This window comes from Astatotilapia calliptera, chromosome 8 (genome assembly GCF_900246225.1).
Source record: "Astatotilapia calliptera chromosome 8, fAstCal1.2, whole genome shotgun sequence".
NCBI lineage: Eukaryota > Metazoa > Chordata > Actinopteri > Cichliformes > Cichlidae > Astatotilapia > Astatotilapia calliptera.
The window spans coordinates 3,666,757-3,684,571 of NC_039309.1; the positions used below are offsets into that span (position 1 = coordinate 3,666,757).

The following is a 17,815-nucleotide window of genomic DNA, read 5'->3' on the forward strand; positions in this document are numbered from 1 at the left end:
TATACAGCCTGCCTTAGCAGCTCCAAACCGGGCCCATGACTTATGTCTGTGAAAGTTCTCAGTCATCCAGGCCCATGACTGTACCTCCACAATGTTTTACAGTTGGCTGTAGACACTGTTCTACCTTGTTCCACATCCTCTTCTTTACTTACTGCAGAACCAAAAGTTGCCACTGATTTTCTGTCTAATTTTTATGTAATTTGGGACACCTTAGCTTTCATTTCCTGTTTCCCGTCCTTGTAAATGGCTTCTTAACAGCCACCCTTCAACTTGGGACCATTTCTGATGATAGATTTTAGGTCTGATACTTCATTGTTTGTCTTCGCTTGTCCAGTTTCTTCAAATTTTTTAAGAACACACTGCACAACATGACAAGATACGTCAGGTTTTCAGCTAATAACTCTTTGGGTAACCCTTTGTCCGTGCGAAAATACTAAACTGGACTGAAAATGAGTGAAAAAGCCGCTGAAGAAAAACACAAAAGCCTGGAGAACTATCAGTCAACACCACTTTAAATTGCAAAAAAGCCTTGCTCCTTGGAATCAAAATATAAAGAAATGAAGGGTGGCTCAAGAGTTTTGGACAGTACTGTGGCAGCCAAACACAAGAGAAAATAATCTGTTAAATGTGAAGATTTGACTTTTATGGATCTGACTGACTTTTAATGTTCTGTTCAATAAGAGTCAAAACGACCAGCTAAGCTCATCACTAAAGGTTTTATAGTAGCCAATCTCTGTTTCCCCACAGAACTCACATTTAAGGCATTTCTGAATGGTCACACATCTGTGTTCAGTCTGTGTTTATAACCGCACAAACAGCAAATGCACCTCATGCTCATGTTTCAGTAATTTTACAATACAGTAGTGTCCAGCTGTTTTAGTAAGTCAATGGGTCTTGTCTAAAATAACTATCTGAAACAAAACACAAGCCTTGCTGCGAGCAGTTGCATAAAGGAACTATATTCTTTCTACTGTTTACATCCACTAACCAATAGAAGTGTGGAGCCAGCTAACATTACAGAGGAAGTACAAGCTTAACTACCCAGAACCATCCTTTGTTCTTGAATAATCACAAGGTTTGTGGATTATTTTTAGTAAATGGGTTATAATTCACTGCTGTTTTTCAAATGTATTTTCAGCCATGTTAGCCTCAGACTGAAGGTAGATGGATAAAAGGAGACGGATATGTACATTTGATTATCATATTTACATTTACATTCAATAAATAAATTCATATTTAATAAATGCTGGAAAGCTGAATGCTCGGTTACTGTTAATGTGGAATTTTGACATAGAATCAGTGAATGTGTAATTTGTAAGCCATGAGTGTGTTTTTAGCACTGTTACTGTGAACTGATGTGTAGTTCTGATGTTTAACAAGCTATGGAAAAACTGAATAATTTACCTTATTTTAATGTTCTTTCAATATTTATGTGATGCAAATGTATGTTGTTTAATAACACTTGAAGACAAAATACTTGATTAAAATTTAAAAAATGAAACTTTTTGTCAGAAGCTTTATTTGTTCTGGAAAGTCCGGCATGAGATAAATAAGGATTCTTTTAAAGTGATAATCATGAAAGGCCACTCTAGCAGAATCTAAGAATAAAAAAATAGAGCTGGAAATGTGTTTCTTTACTATTTATCAATGTAAAAGTTACTTATGATCTGCTTTGCTGAACTCGCAGAGTCTGCAGGAGGCTGAACCTGCAGACAGGCCGTCCTAATATCAGAGACGAGCTGCAGCAGCCATACACAAACAGAAAAGTGCGATAAGCTCAGTTTGAGTCATGTGGACCACAGTGGGGGGCTTTGTTTTTCTGAGCTGAGGGTTCATTAGAAAGAAGAATGCACTACTTGTTTTTCGTCATCAGCCCACACACTCTCGCTCAGACGCACATTTTGCGTGTCTAGACTTGAAATATAGGCAGAACCCAAGAGAAAAAAATAATTTAAAGACTTCCTAACCCACAGAGACAGTGAGTGTGGTTTTCCTGTTATGTATCATAAAACAGTTTCTTTAGCATGACTTTACACGGTATACACGCACAGGCAGTTTCAGGGTAAAACAGGTACATTTGGACACTGCATGTATATGATGTGACTTTGGGGTTCCTTAATGCAACGTTAGAGGGAATACTGCCCTTTACCTTCACCTAATTTATCTGTCTCTGATATAATAAAATAAATATTTTAATTATTAGATGTTTATTTAGAATTAATTAGAAACAAAAGATAAAAAGCCTGACTATGATGGCGTTCGTTATCATTTGTTATTGATGAAAATCTTACAGAGTCATAACTTCACCTATAAGAGCGATATTAACATACTGCAACGTATCGTTCACTCAAACATACTTTAAGTTTTAAATCCAATTTTTTTCCTAATGTGAATGAAATAAATTACATTTTTTGTAAGAAGTAGTCAAAGAGAATTGGCTAAATAATATTTTTCTTAATGTATAAAAATAACAAACCAAAACAACATTAGTACATTTTAAAATATGGGTCACTGGAGTAGATAAATGAAACAGAACAGATACTCAAATTCATTTTCTGGGTAAAAAAGAATCAAAACTTTTACTGAATTTTAACCAGAAGGTGGCAGTGCACCCTTCTGCATAGCAATTTAACTGACACACACACACACACACACACACACACACACACACACACACACACACACACACACACACACACACACACACACACAGGTTTACTTTTGATAAGGGAGATATTAAAAATGTTCTTATTTCATAAATTATGTTTCTCAATCATTTTTAGCTCAACCCGATCAGCTCAGGCATCAAATCTCTCTCTCAAGGCTTCTGCAGAAACCTTAAATGTCTGTTAGCCAAAACAACACAGTATAGTGGCTCAGAAAAATGGAAAGTGTTAGCAAAACAAAGCTTAAAATGTTTTTAAAAAGAACAAAAAACCCATATCTATATTTCAAACAACTTTCCTTTTCACACCAATTTGCCAATTTTCCAGTGCTCTTTTACGTTTGGCTCTCCTCCCCATCAGTGAGGCTCGCCAGAACTTCGAAAAGCTGAGTGGACTGACTGGTGCCTCTTAGCTCACATAAATAAAAAAGTCCCACATGTAGGATGGGTGTCAGAATAATTTAACAAAAGATGAACTTCAGTGGCTACAGAAAGTCAAAGACTCATAGATAAATCTAAAGCACAGCAAGAGAAACAGGAGATTGAAGAGGCGATGTAAACAGCCAAGATAAACTGAAGACATGACTTTGGATTTTGGACCATATTGTCATGATAGCAACCAGTGTTGGTCAAGTTACTTGAAAAAAAGTAATCAGTAACTAATTACTGATTACTTCCCCAAAAAAGCAATCCCGTTACTTTACTGATTACTTATTTTCAAAAGTAATTAATTACTTAGTTACTTAGTTACTCTTTAAAAACATGATTTACAACCTGAAGAGGTGATAAAGTGATAGATCTTTCAGCCCAATTCTACTTTTTCTGCATAATCCATCATACAAAATGTAATCAAATGGAAAAGTCTCCTTTTAAAACTTGTTTTATTAGTTTTTCTTTTAACTTTATGCATCAAGCAAAAATGTAATTATATGCAACATTCTCTGACTGGAAGAAATTTGTTTAATATTTAAACCTATTTTCTGCACATTCCAGCACATAAAATAAAATATTTTTTGTGTTTACACTCAGTCTTTCAAATAGATGCAAGTAAAACACAGCAGAAAATAAATAAAGTCAAAGACTCAGCGGTCCTGTTGCTCTATTTTCACCTGTAAAGCAGGAGTAGAGTAGGCGGAGGTTTACCCTGGTGCAGGTGTGCCGCGGTCAGTGGAAGAATCCGCGAGTTTCTCTGTGAGTTTCCCATTACGTCGTAGCTACTCGGTGCTTGTTGGAAGTTTAGGGGTTTTTTCACTGTAAAAAGAAGTTTTCTTCCCACGCACAACGGACACTAATGTTTTTGTCACTTTTTATGGAATCAAGCTCAAAGTAAGGTCAGTACTTCCACGCTTTAAACGCTGCACGCTCATACTCTCTCCCCACTCGATATATGATCCACTGTTGACCTGCACACAGCTGTTGCCACAAACGTCGCACTCGCTTACGTCACTGTCGTGAGACATTCTCGCAAAAAAATCACGGTTTTAGTAACGCAGTAACGCAGCGTTCCTACGGGAAAGTAACGGTAATCTAATTACCGTTTTTGCAACAGTAATCCCTTACTTTACTCGTTACTTGAAAAAAGTAATCGGATTACAGTAACGCGTTACTGCCCATCTCTGATAGCAACACACAGCTGCAGTTGTTGGTTGCACATCCATGATGGGAATTTTCTGTTCCATCACATCCAAAATGTGCTCTGTTGGATTGGTCAGTGTGGAGGCCAAAATTAAGATAATTTGAACATCACCGTGATGGATTCCACCATCAGAGGATGGTACACTCTGGCCATAAAGGAATGGACATGATCAGCTACAATACTTTAGTGTTAAATAAGGCTCAGATGTATGCCAAGAAGATATCCCCCACACCATTAAACAGTAGCTTTTGATCCATGCATTTATGTTGTTTATGCCAAATTCTGACCTATCATCCAAACGTTGGAGCACAATTCAAGAGTCACCAGAGCAAGCAACAATTATTCAGTCTTCTATTATCTGTTATTATTATTAGTGGTGCAACGGGTCAAAGAACTCACGGTTTGGATTGGATCACGATTTTAAGTCATAGATCGGATCGATTTTTGGATCAGCAAAAAAAGAAAAAAGACAAGAAAAATGTAACTCACCATTTATTTATTTACATATTTTTTGCCCATTAAAAAACATTCAACGTAAGACTCATATAAAAACTCATATAAAACAAATTAATGTGCAATATAGGGCAGTACAGAGCTTTGTATGTACCACTCTGCTGTGATATAATGCACGGTCACGGTCACGTAGCTTTATGTTGCCCTGGAGATCCACCCATCTGTAGTTAGGGAAACAGAAGAATCCTGGGACAGTTCAGCCATAACTTTAGACTTTTCCTGCTCATACATGCTTTTTACTGAAGTGGACGCGCAACAGGATATCACAGCATGGCTCAACCATGTTCATCATATGTTTAAACCACTTGTTTTGCACAACGGAATACGTCCTCATGTCTGCAGCTATAGACCCCAATAGCTTTTGTAATAGCTTTAGCCCGGTCGGATTGGGCAGCAAAGGGCTGCTTAAATGCCGCAAACTCTGCTCCTCGACTTGGACCGCTTTTTTTTCTTTTTCGAATCTTTGGATCACGTGCGTGCCAAACCGTGGAGTGGGAGCGGTTCGGATCACGGATCAACTGTGATCCGTTGCACCACTAATCATCATCATCATCATCATTATTATTATTACTATTATTATTGTGAACCTGCGCTAATTGTACCTCCTGTGTCCTGTTTTTAGCTGCAGGAGTGGCACCCAGGTTTCATGTGTTTGATGTTTGATGTGTTAATAATCTCTGGCTCTCTTCCACAGCATGTCTTTGTCCTGTTGTCATCCACTCATGCCCAACTAATCCTGGCAGATGGCCGCCCCTTCCTGCCCTGATTCTGCTGGAGGTATCTTCCTGTTAAAAGGGAGTTTTTCCTTTCCACTGTTGCCAAAGGAAGTGCTCCTAGGGGGTCATATCGTTGTTGGGGTTTTCTCTGTTTTCTTTGCATTATTGTAGGGTCTTTACCTCAACAATATAAACCCCCTTGAGACAATTGTTGTTGTAGTTTGGCATTATATAAATAAAACTGAACTGGTTCCAGAGATACTTTGAGATGAGTGGTTATTTAAGTTTACTTTAAACCTTACGTTAGGCTCAAAGCAGTCTGGCCATTCTCCTCTGACCTCTGAGATCCACTTCCCCCAGAGAATTGCTGCTCACTGGATATTTTCTCTTTTTCAGACTAGTCCCTGTAAACTCTGTAAAAATTAGTAGGTCAGCAGTTTTTGAAGTCACTTAAATCATCTTCCTTCCCCACCCCAATGATCAGTTTGAACATCAGCAGGTTGCCTTGAGCATGACTACATGCCTAAAAGCATTGAGTTGCTGCAATGTTATTGACTGATTAGATACTTGTGCTGACACATAGCTGAACCTAAGAAAGTAGCAGGAGAGCAAGTGAAAACTAGGAGGCAACAACAGAAAGTGACGCTCAAATGAAAATTAAACCTCAAAGCAAAACAGGAAATAACAAACAAAAAACAGAGGCAAGAAGAACAAGTGGTAGTGTATAGAAGAAACACAGTGTGGAACTGAGAGAGGAGCCTAAAACACAAGAAGCATAGTAAGAAAATCCAAATAGAAACCAAAGCTAAAAAAAAAAAGCTTAAAAACAGCAAGACAGTAAAGAAACCTCATTTAGTGCTGTGTAATTAACACATTGCAAACCCATATCTATTGGACCACAGAAAGCTGATAATGGCCCCGGGGCCTTATGTTTGACACCTCTGACACTGAGCTGAACTTTCTTTTGTGGGGCACAATGGTATCACTGAACTTCCCCAGAAACTTTCATTAGGATTCTTTGGGGTGAACAGAAAGGGAGGGCCGACTTGATGTGTGGTTTTGGGTGCTGTAGGTGTGCAGAAGGAAACTGTGGTTTTCCTCTGAGATGACCTGGAAATTCATTAAAAGCTGTTAAAGAGAGGTTGTTCCTGTGTGTTTACGATTCCTATCATCATCTGCTGGAGCCAACAGATCATAGCTTTTGAGTATGAGGTTAAGGATTTTGAGTGGTTGATGGAGCTCATTAGTCCTTTTCAAGTCAGTGAATTTTCGCCTGACTGTTGATTTCTTAGTCAGATTAAGTTGCCATAAGGTCACATAACTATAAATCAGATTTTAACAATGCATTGCTTAATATTTTTCAGGACAAAAACAAAGAAAAAGTTTCAGTATTTGCTTTCTTCATGCTTGCAGGTCTCAGATAACTATGTGAACTTTGTGGTCAGAAGTATGTGGACAACTCCTGATTTTAGTGTGTGGTTTTGGGTGGTGCAGTAAATGGTTTCATTCTCAGTGTTAAAATGAATAAACATTTTAGTCAGGGTTAAAGGTTGTTCACACTACTGTGTACTCATAGGTTAGGGACTTGCAAAGCATGGCCTGCTTTATCATAGATCATAATAAAGTGAAGTGATTAAAACACATGTAGCTGCTATTAGCCTCTATTACCGTCTGTTATCCTCTATTAGCTGCTGTTAGCTACTGTTAGCACATCTAACATTGTTGAAGTTGGACACTTATCAAATAAGCTCTCATATGATGTGATGTTTTCAGAAGGAAAAAGTGTTTTTTAGAACAGTCAAGTCCAACATTAGCTGGCATAATGTTCGCTTATAACTAGCTGTTGTCTTCATTTAGATAGCTCATTGTTAGCTCTCCGGAGACGTGAGGGTGATATGTTTCATCTGCTATAAGTATGCATGACAATAAACATGTTTATGCATGCTTTCACGTGTTAGAGCCCTGAAATCAGTTCAGGAGATGATGATAATGCACAAAGGAGTTAGGAGGAGAAAGACATAGTAGACAAGAAATTATGAAAACATCCATCCATCCATCCATCCATCCATCTTCATCCGCTTTATCCGAGGCCGGGTCGCGGGGGCAGCAGCCTAAGCAGAGAAGCCCAGACCTCCCTCTCCCCAGCCACCTCCTCCAGCTTATCCGGGGGAATACCAAGGCGTTCTCAGGCCAGCCGAGATATATAATCTCTCCAGCATGTCCTGGGTCTGCCCCGGGGCCTCCTCCCAGTGGGACATGCCTGGAACACCAACCCCAGGAGGCGCCCAGGAGACATCCTTGTCAGATGCCCGAACCACCTCAGCTGGCTCCTTTCGATGTGGAGCAGCAGCTGCTCTACTCTGAGCCCCTCCTGGATGGCCGAACTTCTCACCCTATCTCTAAGGGAGAGGCCAGCCACCCTTCGGAGGAAGCTCAGTTCCGCCGCTTGTATTCGCAATCTCATTCTTTCGGTCACTACCCACAGCTCGTGGCCATAGGTGAGGGTAGGGACGTAGATCGACCGGTAAATTGAGAGCTTTGCTTTTACACTCAGCTCCCTCTTCACTATGACGGACCGGTGCAGCGTCCGCATCACTGCAGCCGCCGCACCAATCAGTGTGTCGATCTCCGGCTCCCTTCTCCCATCACTCGCAAACAAGACCCCGAGATACTTGAACTCCTCCACTTGTGGCAGGAAATCATCCCCGACCCGGAGTGGGCACTCCACCCTTTTCCGGCTGAGAACCATGGCCTCAGATTTGGAGGTGCTGATCCTCATTCCCGCTATTAAATGCACATATACAGTTGTAAAAAGTTATTTAGGATGTTTCAATTAAAAGTAACTTATCAAATGTGTAACATATGCGACCGGTCTCTTTCGTCAAGCAGACTGAGATCCCTCAGTTCAGCTCCAACATGAAACAAAGGCCTAAAATCCAGCTTGTGTGTGGGTGATGGAGCACAGAGCAACAAAATGTAATATATGTAATTTTTTTGGTTCCAGATTTTGTTTGATGTCAATTTATGTAAAAAAGGTTTTTGTCTTGCTGCCCCCCAAAATAGAATATTCCAGATATAACCTGAGGCAGGTGGAGTATAAAAGGAAGCCAGTTGCTGTCTGAGAAGTTGGTCTGATTTTGAAGTCAATAAATGTCACAGTTTGGTTCTTGAATTTTATCTCCACTTCAGATCTCTTTGTTTAAACTTTGAAGCTGACTTTTACTTCCTCTTTTATTTTGGAATTCAGATCCTTGTGTGGTTTTCTGTGTGTTCACTTCCATCTTCTCTTATTTACCTGCTACTTATAGTGTCTGAGTTAATCTATTCCTTTTTATGTGTCCCTCTGTCTTTATAAAGTAGACCGTGTTTTCGTTTTTTTCCCGGCTCTCAATGTTTCTGGATTGATCTAATATTCCTGTTTGAGATGGGGGGGGGGGGGTTCTGCCACACCTTTATGAACAATGAACATATCCTTTATGTTCTTCAAAGTTAGCAGTTTTAGCAGTGCCATATTGACTTGGTCCATAGTCCCATCAGTATTTGAGTCCCCCCCAGAAGTTGTTGCAAGACAAAGACATCAGTATTTCATAGTAGCAGAAGAATGTAATTGAATGTACAAAGTGTCCACTCATTAAGAAGGGCATCTAAACAGCTGCTTTAACCTTTTATAATGTTCTAGAAACAGTAAATACAAAGTCATCAGGCTACAAATGTAAGGACAGGTGGTGCAACGGTTCCCTGGCAGACCACTGGTTAATTTTCGGCCGCTGAACTTTCTTTTGTTGGGCACAATGGTATCACTGAACTCACCATAAACTTTCGTTGGGATTTTCTTAGGTGAACAGAAAAGGGAGGGTTGGCTTGGTGTGTGGTTTTGGGTGCTGTAGGTGTGCAGAAAGAAACTGTGGTTTTCCTCTGAGATGACCTGGATTAAATTTAAAAAATGTGCTAAAGAAAGGTTGTTCTTGTGTCTTTATGATTCCTAGGGCACGTAAACCACATCTTTAACCTTTTATAGGGTTCTATAAACAAGAAATACTAAATGCCCCAGCAACTCATCCTAGGTGTTATGAACCGAGTGGGTCTGGGTTTTTGTTTTCTTCTTCCCTTTTCCCTTCTCTCTCTCTTCTTCTCTGTCTCTCTCTGGGTCAGCCCTTCCTCACCCATTGATATATTGAATCATCAGGCTACAAGTAAGACTCTTAAGCCTCTTTTCCATTAGTACCTACTTGGACTCATCACGGTTTGCCATGGTTTTCAGGGTTTTCCATTAGGTCATAGTACCTGGTACCAGGTACGTTTTAGTACCTGCTTGTCCCGGGTGCCAAGCAGGTACTAAAACATACCTGCTTGGTACCTACTAAGTAGTAAAATGTGAAGTTGTCACACGGCATGCCACCGATTTGCTGGTCGAGTCAGTTGACGAGTCATGAAAGTGTCTCATTCACAAAAATTAAAACCACCATTTTTGAAACAAAAACAATGGGGCAAATGGTTGCAAAACCCCACTGTGGTCCCCGAGACTGATGAAAAGCCACAGACCAAGCAGCAGGTATATTCTTGCCTCACTGTCCACCATTGTTGTAGCACTCGTGTTGCATATTAATCAATCACACCCAGACCCGTAGCTATGATGGCAAACACGCACACTGGGTTTTAATGGAAAACCAGTCGATCTGAGTAGAGTCGTGTTGATCCACGGCAAGTCGATCCGAGTAGGTTCAAAAGGAAAAGGGGCTTTAGGTCGCCCCAGTTAGCAACCTGTCTGAAGACTTCACAATCAAAGATCACACATAGATTTACCTGCAGTTTGGGAACAACTCCACTCCACATCACCACCTGAACTTCCTAAACATCTGTGATCCACACTCAGCCTGCCTGCTCCCAGTTTCTTAAAAACACTTTGCCACAATAAAGATCAATACAGTTCAACTTAAAACACGTTGTTGAGTCTGGTTTGTGGGTCCTTCCAGTTCCTGAGGAGGCCTCGATGAATCACCACCTTGTGATGGTGCAGGGGGGTGACATATGTTGACCAGCGCAATTTGGTGGAACGATATGGTCAGGTGCTTTGAGGAGTGGTTAGTGGCGGAAGTTGGAAGCCTTAGTGGTTTTAAAAAGTGTCCATAAATAAACTTTTTGGTCTGTGATAAATGACAAAACTTCTTGCAGAACTACACGAGTATCATGTAAATACTTTTTTGTTTGTTATTATTATTCTTAGGGTGACATTTTGGGGGAAAAAATCTGTCTTTCTTCCAGTTACACTGAAAAAAACACAGACTCATATGTTATATATAGACACAAAAAAGATGTTATTTTAGGTAGTATAGTTTATTTGCATATACATTTTCCCTCTATATAGATTACACAGTCAAACTATGCAATTAAATATGTTGCATATTTGTCAGTTAGACAAAAATGAAACAAAATAGCAAACTCAGTGCTGTATCATTGTTTTTTAAACATCATGTTCATAACATCTCAGCCAAATTGTCTTTCAAGCGCTTATGCATAGCTGCTGATGTCTACCACGCAAAGTGAAAGTGTTACAATACTCGTAAAAACACAAGATGATTTAACAAAGCACATTTTTAACCACATTTAAATGTATGACTTAAATCTTGTTAAAAAAAATACACACATCAGCCTCTGGAGTAAATTCTTGTGTACAACAAGTGCACGTCTAACTCCGAGCAACCATATAAACCATGATGGGGATGAAGCTCACAGAAAGGAGAGTGAGGCCAATCACCACCTTCTGAGGGGCATCTTCAGTCATCGGATCATTCTCATTGGTGCAGTTCTGGAAAAATTTCAAATGGATGTCGATAAAGAAGTCTTGAATATCAGGGTTTGGGAAGAAACAGCTGGTAATATTAGCCAGAAATTCCACGCAGTGTGTTAGGTCACTGTAAGCTCTGCAATAGATGGAGAAAAGTTAATGATGGGGGTGAAACAACTCCTCTGATAATGAAGAATATTTGCTCAAATGTGTTAATGTACTTGTATTTGTTTTTTCATCAGTTAAAGTACGAAACTTGCAATGTTTGAAAGTGTCTTATTGAGCCTGCAGTCACAATTTGACTTGAATGCAGCAAAAGTACGTAAAAAAGTAGAAACCTCAACAGAGTCAGATATAAAAACAAAAACAAAACAGCACATAAAATATGGGTGTAGCCACTCTTACATCTCACATACGTCCTTAGTTTCCTTCTGTCCCTTGTTGCGATCTCCCTCTATGCTGTGTTTGTCTAGTTCTGGTTCCCTAAAGTTTTAAATTTTTCTGTTGATTTAGTTCCTTTAAAGCTGACGATTTTCTTTCATCATCCAAAAACCTCCCATAACATTTAATTTCTTAGTTTTTATCACAAACATACACCAATAACTTTTAATTTGATATGCTTTTGTGTGGGGTGGCGGCATATTTCATAAGAAATTATAAAAACATAGATTTTAAGATTATGAGATGAAACTGTTGTGCTGGACCCCCAGGCACTGAAACTGAGCAGCAAATCAACCTTGAGAAAAACTGTTGTGGTTAAACTGCTTCCTGTTTGAAATTAAACAGAGGAGAGAGTGGGCTGAAGGAAGAGACCACTGCTCATATTAACCCTTCGGCAGGAGAGGCACTCGTTCTCTTTAAGCCTGTTTGGATGTTGAATATTTCCCTTTGTGACTTGTTATCGACCTAATGGGCTTTTTGACTTCTTTCCTACTTACTTTGTAATTTAGATGATATGATCACTGTTTTACAGTAAAGAACCAAAGCAAACACTACTATATTTGAGTATTTCCACATATATTTAAAAACTGTAGTAGCCAGTGACTTTTAAGATCAAAATTTACACCCAGATGACGCTCACAAAAGTCACATGTCAGGAGTTGTTAAGCACTTCATTGAACAGTCATTCTCTAAAACACATGCTTTCATTTGAGTAAACCTTCAGATGATCTGAAAATTCCAAGGTTGGATATTCAAAGCCAAAAAACTTTTTGCAGTGACTCCCAAGCTAGGCGAGTGGCTCCAGCAGATCCCGGGAACAACATCGGAGATCTCTGTCTAGAAGAGCGCAGTCCTAGGAACTGCTAAGATACTGCACAGGACCCTCAAGCTCCCAGGCCTCTGGTAGAGGACTCGAGCTTGAAGGATTGACCACCCACAGGGGCAAGTGGGGATTTATATATATATATATATATATATATATATATATATATATATATATATAAAAACACCCAGCACGCCCCTGCGGGCGGTTTATATATATATATATGTATATATATATATATATATATATATATATATATATATATATATATATATATATATATATATATATATATATATATATTTTTAAATACATATATGAATTTTTAACTTCTTAAAAAACTACTACTGCTACTAGCATGCATGTTTCATTTTGTTCTATTTAACAAATGAAACAGCGCCCCTCTGGTTAGAGGTCAAAAGGGGTACTGCAGACATTCGTCCGGTATGTCGAGTCAACTGAAAATGACATCAGTTGATCAAAGTTTATCACAAAAATATTGTTTAATTATTCATTTGGTGTCATGTATTATTGTAGGGTCTACCTTAGAATATGAAGCACCAATTGTTGTTGTGATTTGGCGCTGTATAAATAAAGTTGAAAGGAAAAATTTTTGCCACTGGAAACTGAACGAAAGAACAAGCTGCAGAGTAAAGTGAGAGATGAAGAAAATAAGCGAGAGGTTAGCTTGCAGGAACTATGGACCACTTCAGAAGAAATGGGGCTTGAGGTAAACACTCTCTGCATGCTTTCCTTCCTGCACGTGGACAGTTATGGCCTGCTGAGGCCAACTGTTGATGTCACTGACAGGAGTACTTTGATACTAAGGTACATTTGGCATGTAAACTGTTAACACTGACTTTGCACTCTGACAATTATTTTTAATTTTTCATTAGTTCATGATTGTTGAATTACATGTACAATGTCACTCAGCAGTCCATCTGCATCTTAAGGATAAAGGACACTCTTTCGAGGATGCCAATGTTCACATTTTGGACAGAGAGGACAGATGGTTTGAAAGAGGAGTGAAAGAAGCCCTCTATGTCCACTGTGAGCGACCATCTTTGAACAGAGGCGGGGGTTTACGACACCAACTCTCTGCCATCTATAATCCAGTTTTGAGATCCCTTCCCAGACGCCTTAACGCCCACTCACATCCTGGGCCATCTGACCTCAGGAATTCGCATGATAAGGTGGGGCCAGATTTCACAATGAACACACCCGAAACTCTGGCTGATTGGGACCCACGCCCAGTTTCCCACCTTGGCTCAGGCGATTAGAGGATCATCAGGGGGTCCTTTTGTCCCTCTGTGGGGGGTCACTCCCACTAGGTTTATATCTGGGACTCTCCACCATTTGACCTTAGAACTGAAGAAGCTTCTCGGATGAGAGGTGAAACGTCTTCAAGCAACTTAAAGAAGTCCAGACGCTTTTCTTTGCAAGCTCCTTTGACTACGATGACCTGGATGACTGAGAACCTTCACAGACATACATGTACAATGTACATGTAAAAACACCTCTGTCCTCACCTAGTCTTCAGGCTTGTTCTAATCGGAAGGTTGGCGCTTTGATCCCTCTCTGTTCCAGTCTGCATGCCAAATACCCTTGGGAACGATACTAACCAAGTTGCTCTCTGATGCATCCATCTGAGTATATATGTGTGTGTGAATGTTAGGCTACGTCTAATCCAGATAAATTTGAAAAATGTGTTTTCGTCTAAAAACGCTCAGCATCCACACCATAGTTTTTCCCTCGTTTCCGAAGAGTTCAGTTGAAACGACTGAAAAAAGACGATTTGACCTGCATCATTTCCGTCTGCCGTTTATTTACTTTACGGCTCTTTGAAACGTCGCGGCAAAATGTCGAGAAAAAGCGCAAAATTTTTTAAAAGGACTGACAACGCTGCAAGTAACACAAGAGTACAAAGTACCGAAACCAAGTGAGAATTAAAGAATTTGAAGAAGGGTTAGCAAACAAAACAGCTGCTGTCCACCATCTTAGTTGAATTGGTCACGTGACTGCATCACATGACTAAAATGCTTCATCGTTTTCAAAAGGCTCCATTTTCGTCCCCACTGCGACTCGAAAACTGTCTTTTTAAATTTACCCACTTTGGAGAGCATTTTAAATCTCAGTTTTCCTTGACCAAAAACGCCATCGCAGTGTGGACGGAAGGTCAAAACGGAGAGAAAAAGATGCGTTTTCAAACAAAAACTATTTAGTGTGGATATGGCCTTAGACAGAAAGAGCATAGAAAAAGGTGCTTGGATAAAAGAGGCAAGTTTTGTGCTCAGAGTAGCAAAGCGCTTTAAAACAACCCGTCCATTACCATTTCCTTTTAAAGCTCTGTATGTAAGTATGGACATTTTTTTAAATTAAAATTGACTGGGTATTGATGTGTTTTCTTATTCCCATAATTACATTCCATAAATATTAAAGGGGGCCCTATAGAGCCCATCTGTGGCAGCATCCCACTGCAGTTCCTCGAGTGGCCACATGGGGCTGGCACCAAAAGTGAGTCAATCCCCAGAAACACTCACGTTCAAATATGTGAAATTTCCATCCAGTTTATGTTTTTGGTGCCTTTTGAAGAATTTTTAATCGAATTGACTCTTTAAAATTGAATATGTGAGGCTGTCCAAAACATTTATAACTTTTGTGAGTGAAATTCTAGTATTTTATTAGCCTGTTATTCAACACTCTATAGATCAGAATTATGGAATATTTTACAGTTTCAGGAGCAAAACTTCACCAGTTTCATGTCTATGACATAGATTTTAGTGAAACAGCACTACTACCCTGAATCTTTGTGCTTTTTGAAGATTTTCTGAAGAATAAAGATTAAAAGGTCACGTCATGTTTCTTTAATACTGAAAATTAATGCAAAGAAGTCCAGAAAAGATGATTACATATTTCTCAGCAATAATTCTAATCATGCTGTTTTGTCCTTCAGAATATTGAGTTTTTAAATGCATAACGAGTATTATTCAGTGTGTTAAACATGGAGGTTTGTGGATATATTTATTCAGTTACCCGATGAAACGTTCCTGGACACACCAGTTATCTCTGCCGATATTCCACATGTCCTGGTGAAAATTTTCACCACAGTAGGTGGAACTGAAGAATTGCAGTGACTTCCAATCACAGTTTTCCCCAGTAATTTTATTTTCCTCATCCTGGAAACTCTCTGCAAAGTAATCAAAGATTTTTCTGACACATATGAACTAAAAGGAGGACACACGTAGAAAACAGAAGCTGACTCTCCGACAAATTTTTCATGTTTAATCTGCACTATATGCAAAGCACGTAAATAAGACGCGCTGATAATCATTAACTTACCTTCACCTTCTGCGATAACAGAACCTTGGTTACTTTGCAGTTTTTCCTCGACCGCCTTCTTCTCTTCGTAAAATGTGGATGTCACATTCTTTGGTTTCAGTGTACCTGCAGGCAAAACATTTTGTTTCACTCTAGGTATTATTGCACCTTGAATTCATAATGGTTGTTTATCCAAAGTGGAAAACGTTTTGCATTTAAATTTGATTTATGCATCAATAAGTCCTGTTTAGAAACAGATATGTAATTGGTGGACTTACAACAATACAAAATTCCTTTAAATCTGCATTCTTCCTTATGTTCAGAAGGGGGTAATTCCCTCTGCTGCAAAACAACTAGATGTTTCCAAGTCTATGAAAAAATAGTTCCCAACTGCCTTGATCTGTGTCTCAAGCAGACAATTTCCTGGCTTCCTGGCTGACTTAATCACTTATTTATTCTGTCCATTATGAAGACAGTTGCATGTCATTTATCAAAATCACCGTATCAAAGCAGTCCTGTCAGTAACTGAAGAAGTCACTTGGATGAGTGGCGAAATGTTTCTCCCACTGAAAAGGCTGGAACAAAACGCTCTGCAATTATTTAGACAATCCAAGGTACAGTGCACCAAACCTCTATCGCCCCCTCCTGCATCGTGGGCCCATGCCTCTCTGTTAGGCTGGGTTGGCTTTGTCTCATGGTCTAAGGCCACCAAGTGTTTGGTTTGAGCCCATAAACCTGGCCCAGGGCTGGAGCTTTGTAACCCTGTTCTGAGCAGGATGAACTGGTTTTTTGAATTGCTCTTTGGCTAGCTAGTATAACACACTTTTTGTGATCACTCAAGCATCCAAATCTGTCCAACACAGGATCCAGTCATTACATGTGCTGTGTTGGACAGGTTTCTTTTAATCCTAGTGGCATTTATGTTACAATTTATAGGCAACAGTTGCATTTTTCTAATGGAAAAACAAGAGTAAACCATTCACCAGACCAAAATGGAGCCTTTGATGGTCTATTTCTGGCTTCCACTTCCGTGTTTGACACTGTTGTACAAAGTATTTTAAGTAAGAAATGAACTTACTGTTGAATGTTTGGTTCCTCACAACTTCATCGAGCTGTCCCGCTGTGCTGTTGGCTGATTGTGATGTCACAGTACCTGCAAACAACAAATTCAAAGATGTTCCTTACGATCAGCTATGCCAGTCGGGCCACTTTTAAAAGGAATGCTCTCACTCTGACTTTCATTTGCCTCTGCTGTTTCCTTCATTACGCCCCCACACAGGGGGAAAACAATTCATGGAAATGTTAAAGCAAATCCAAAAAGCAGGAAATGTCCACAAAATCTAAAGAAAAACTCTCAAGTGAAGGCAAACACATACCGAGGACAAAAGCAGGCAAGAGCAGGTAGAGGATCATTGTGGACAGCAGTCGAGGCAGGTCTGTGACCCAACGTGTCTTTAGAGGCTATAATTTCCCTCCTGGAGCTCAGAGGAAGAAGGAAACCCAGCCCTCCTTATCTCAGCTTGCTGCAGATGCATCTGAGTGTATTTGTGCCAGGGTGTCATTGAGAGATCCTTGTTAAACATGCCTAGTGTTGGAAAACGAGCAGATGAAGATGCTGATCTGACAATGACTTAACATGATCAGATCAAAGACGAACCTACCAAAGTTAGAGAAAGAGCTTACCGAAGAAAATAAATCACAAGTTAGTTCAATTGTTACACAGTCAGAAAAAGCTTTGACTGCAACCATTTCAGCCTTGCGAGTGTCCGAGTAAAACCCCCACATATATTTTAGTAGCTAATTTTAGACACTGAATGTTGAGAAATGAGTAAAAAGGGAAGCGCAGATTAGCTTATAAAGTGAAATTCACTGATCAACATGTTTAGTTCAGTGGTTTTCAAATTGTGGGTGGAAGCCA

General features: G+C 39.6%; 1 protein-coding gene across 2 annotated transcripts; it reads right to left on the minus strand.

Annotated features, from left to right (window-relative positions):
* Positions 1-10,845: 10,845 nt before the first annotated feature.
* Positions 10,846-17,620, minus strand: LOC113027827 (uncharacterized). 2 transcript variants are annotated; one of them, XM_026177647.1, is made up of 6 exons: positions 17,581-17,620; positions 17,274-17,482; positions 16,976-17,050; positions 15,919-16,023; positions 15,613-15,766; positions 10,846-11,451 (listed from the first exon to the last, which is right to left on the minus strand). In XM_026177647.1, exons 2-6 carry the CDS (start codon positions 17,308-17,310, stop codon positions 11,217-11,219), a joined length of 606 nt encoding a protein of 201 aa, XP_026033432.1. In that variant the 5' UTR covers positions 17,311-17,482; positions 17,581-17,620; the 3' UTR covers positions 10,846-11,216. The 2 variants fall into 2 exon arrangements, with proteins under 2 accessions (XP_026033432.1, XP_026033433.1); XM_026177648.1 differs by lacking the exon at positions 17,581-17,620 and having other exon boundaries at positions 17,274-17,537.
* Between the last annotated feature and the right edge of the window lie 195 nt (positions 17,621-17,815).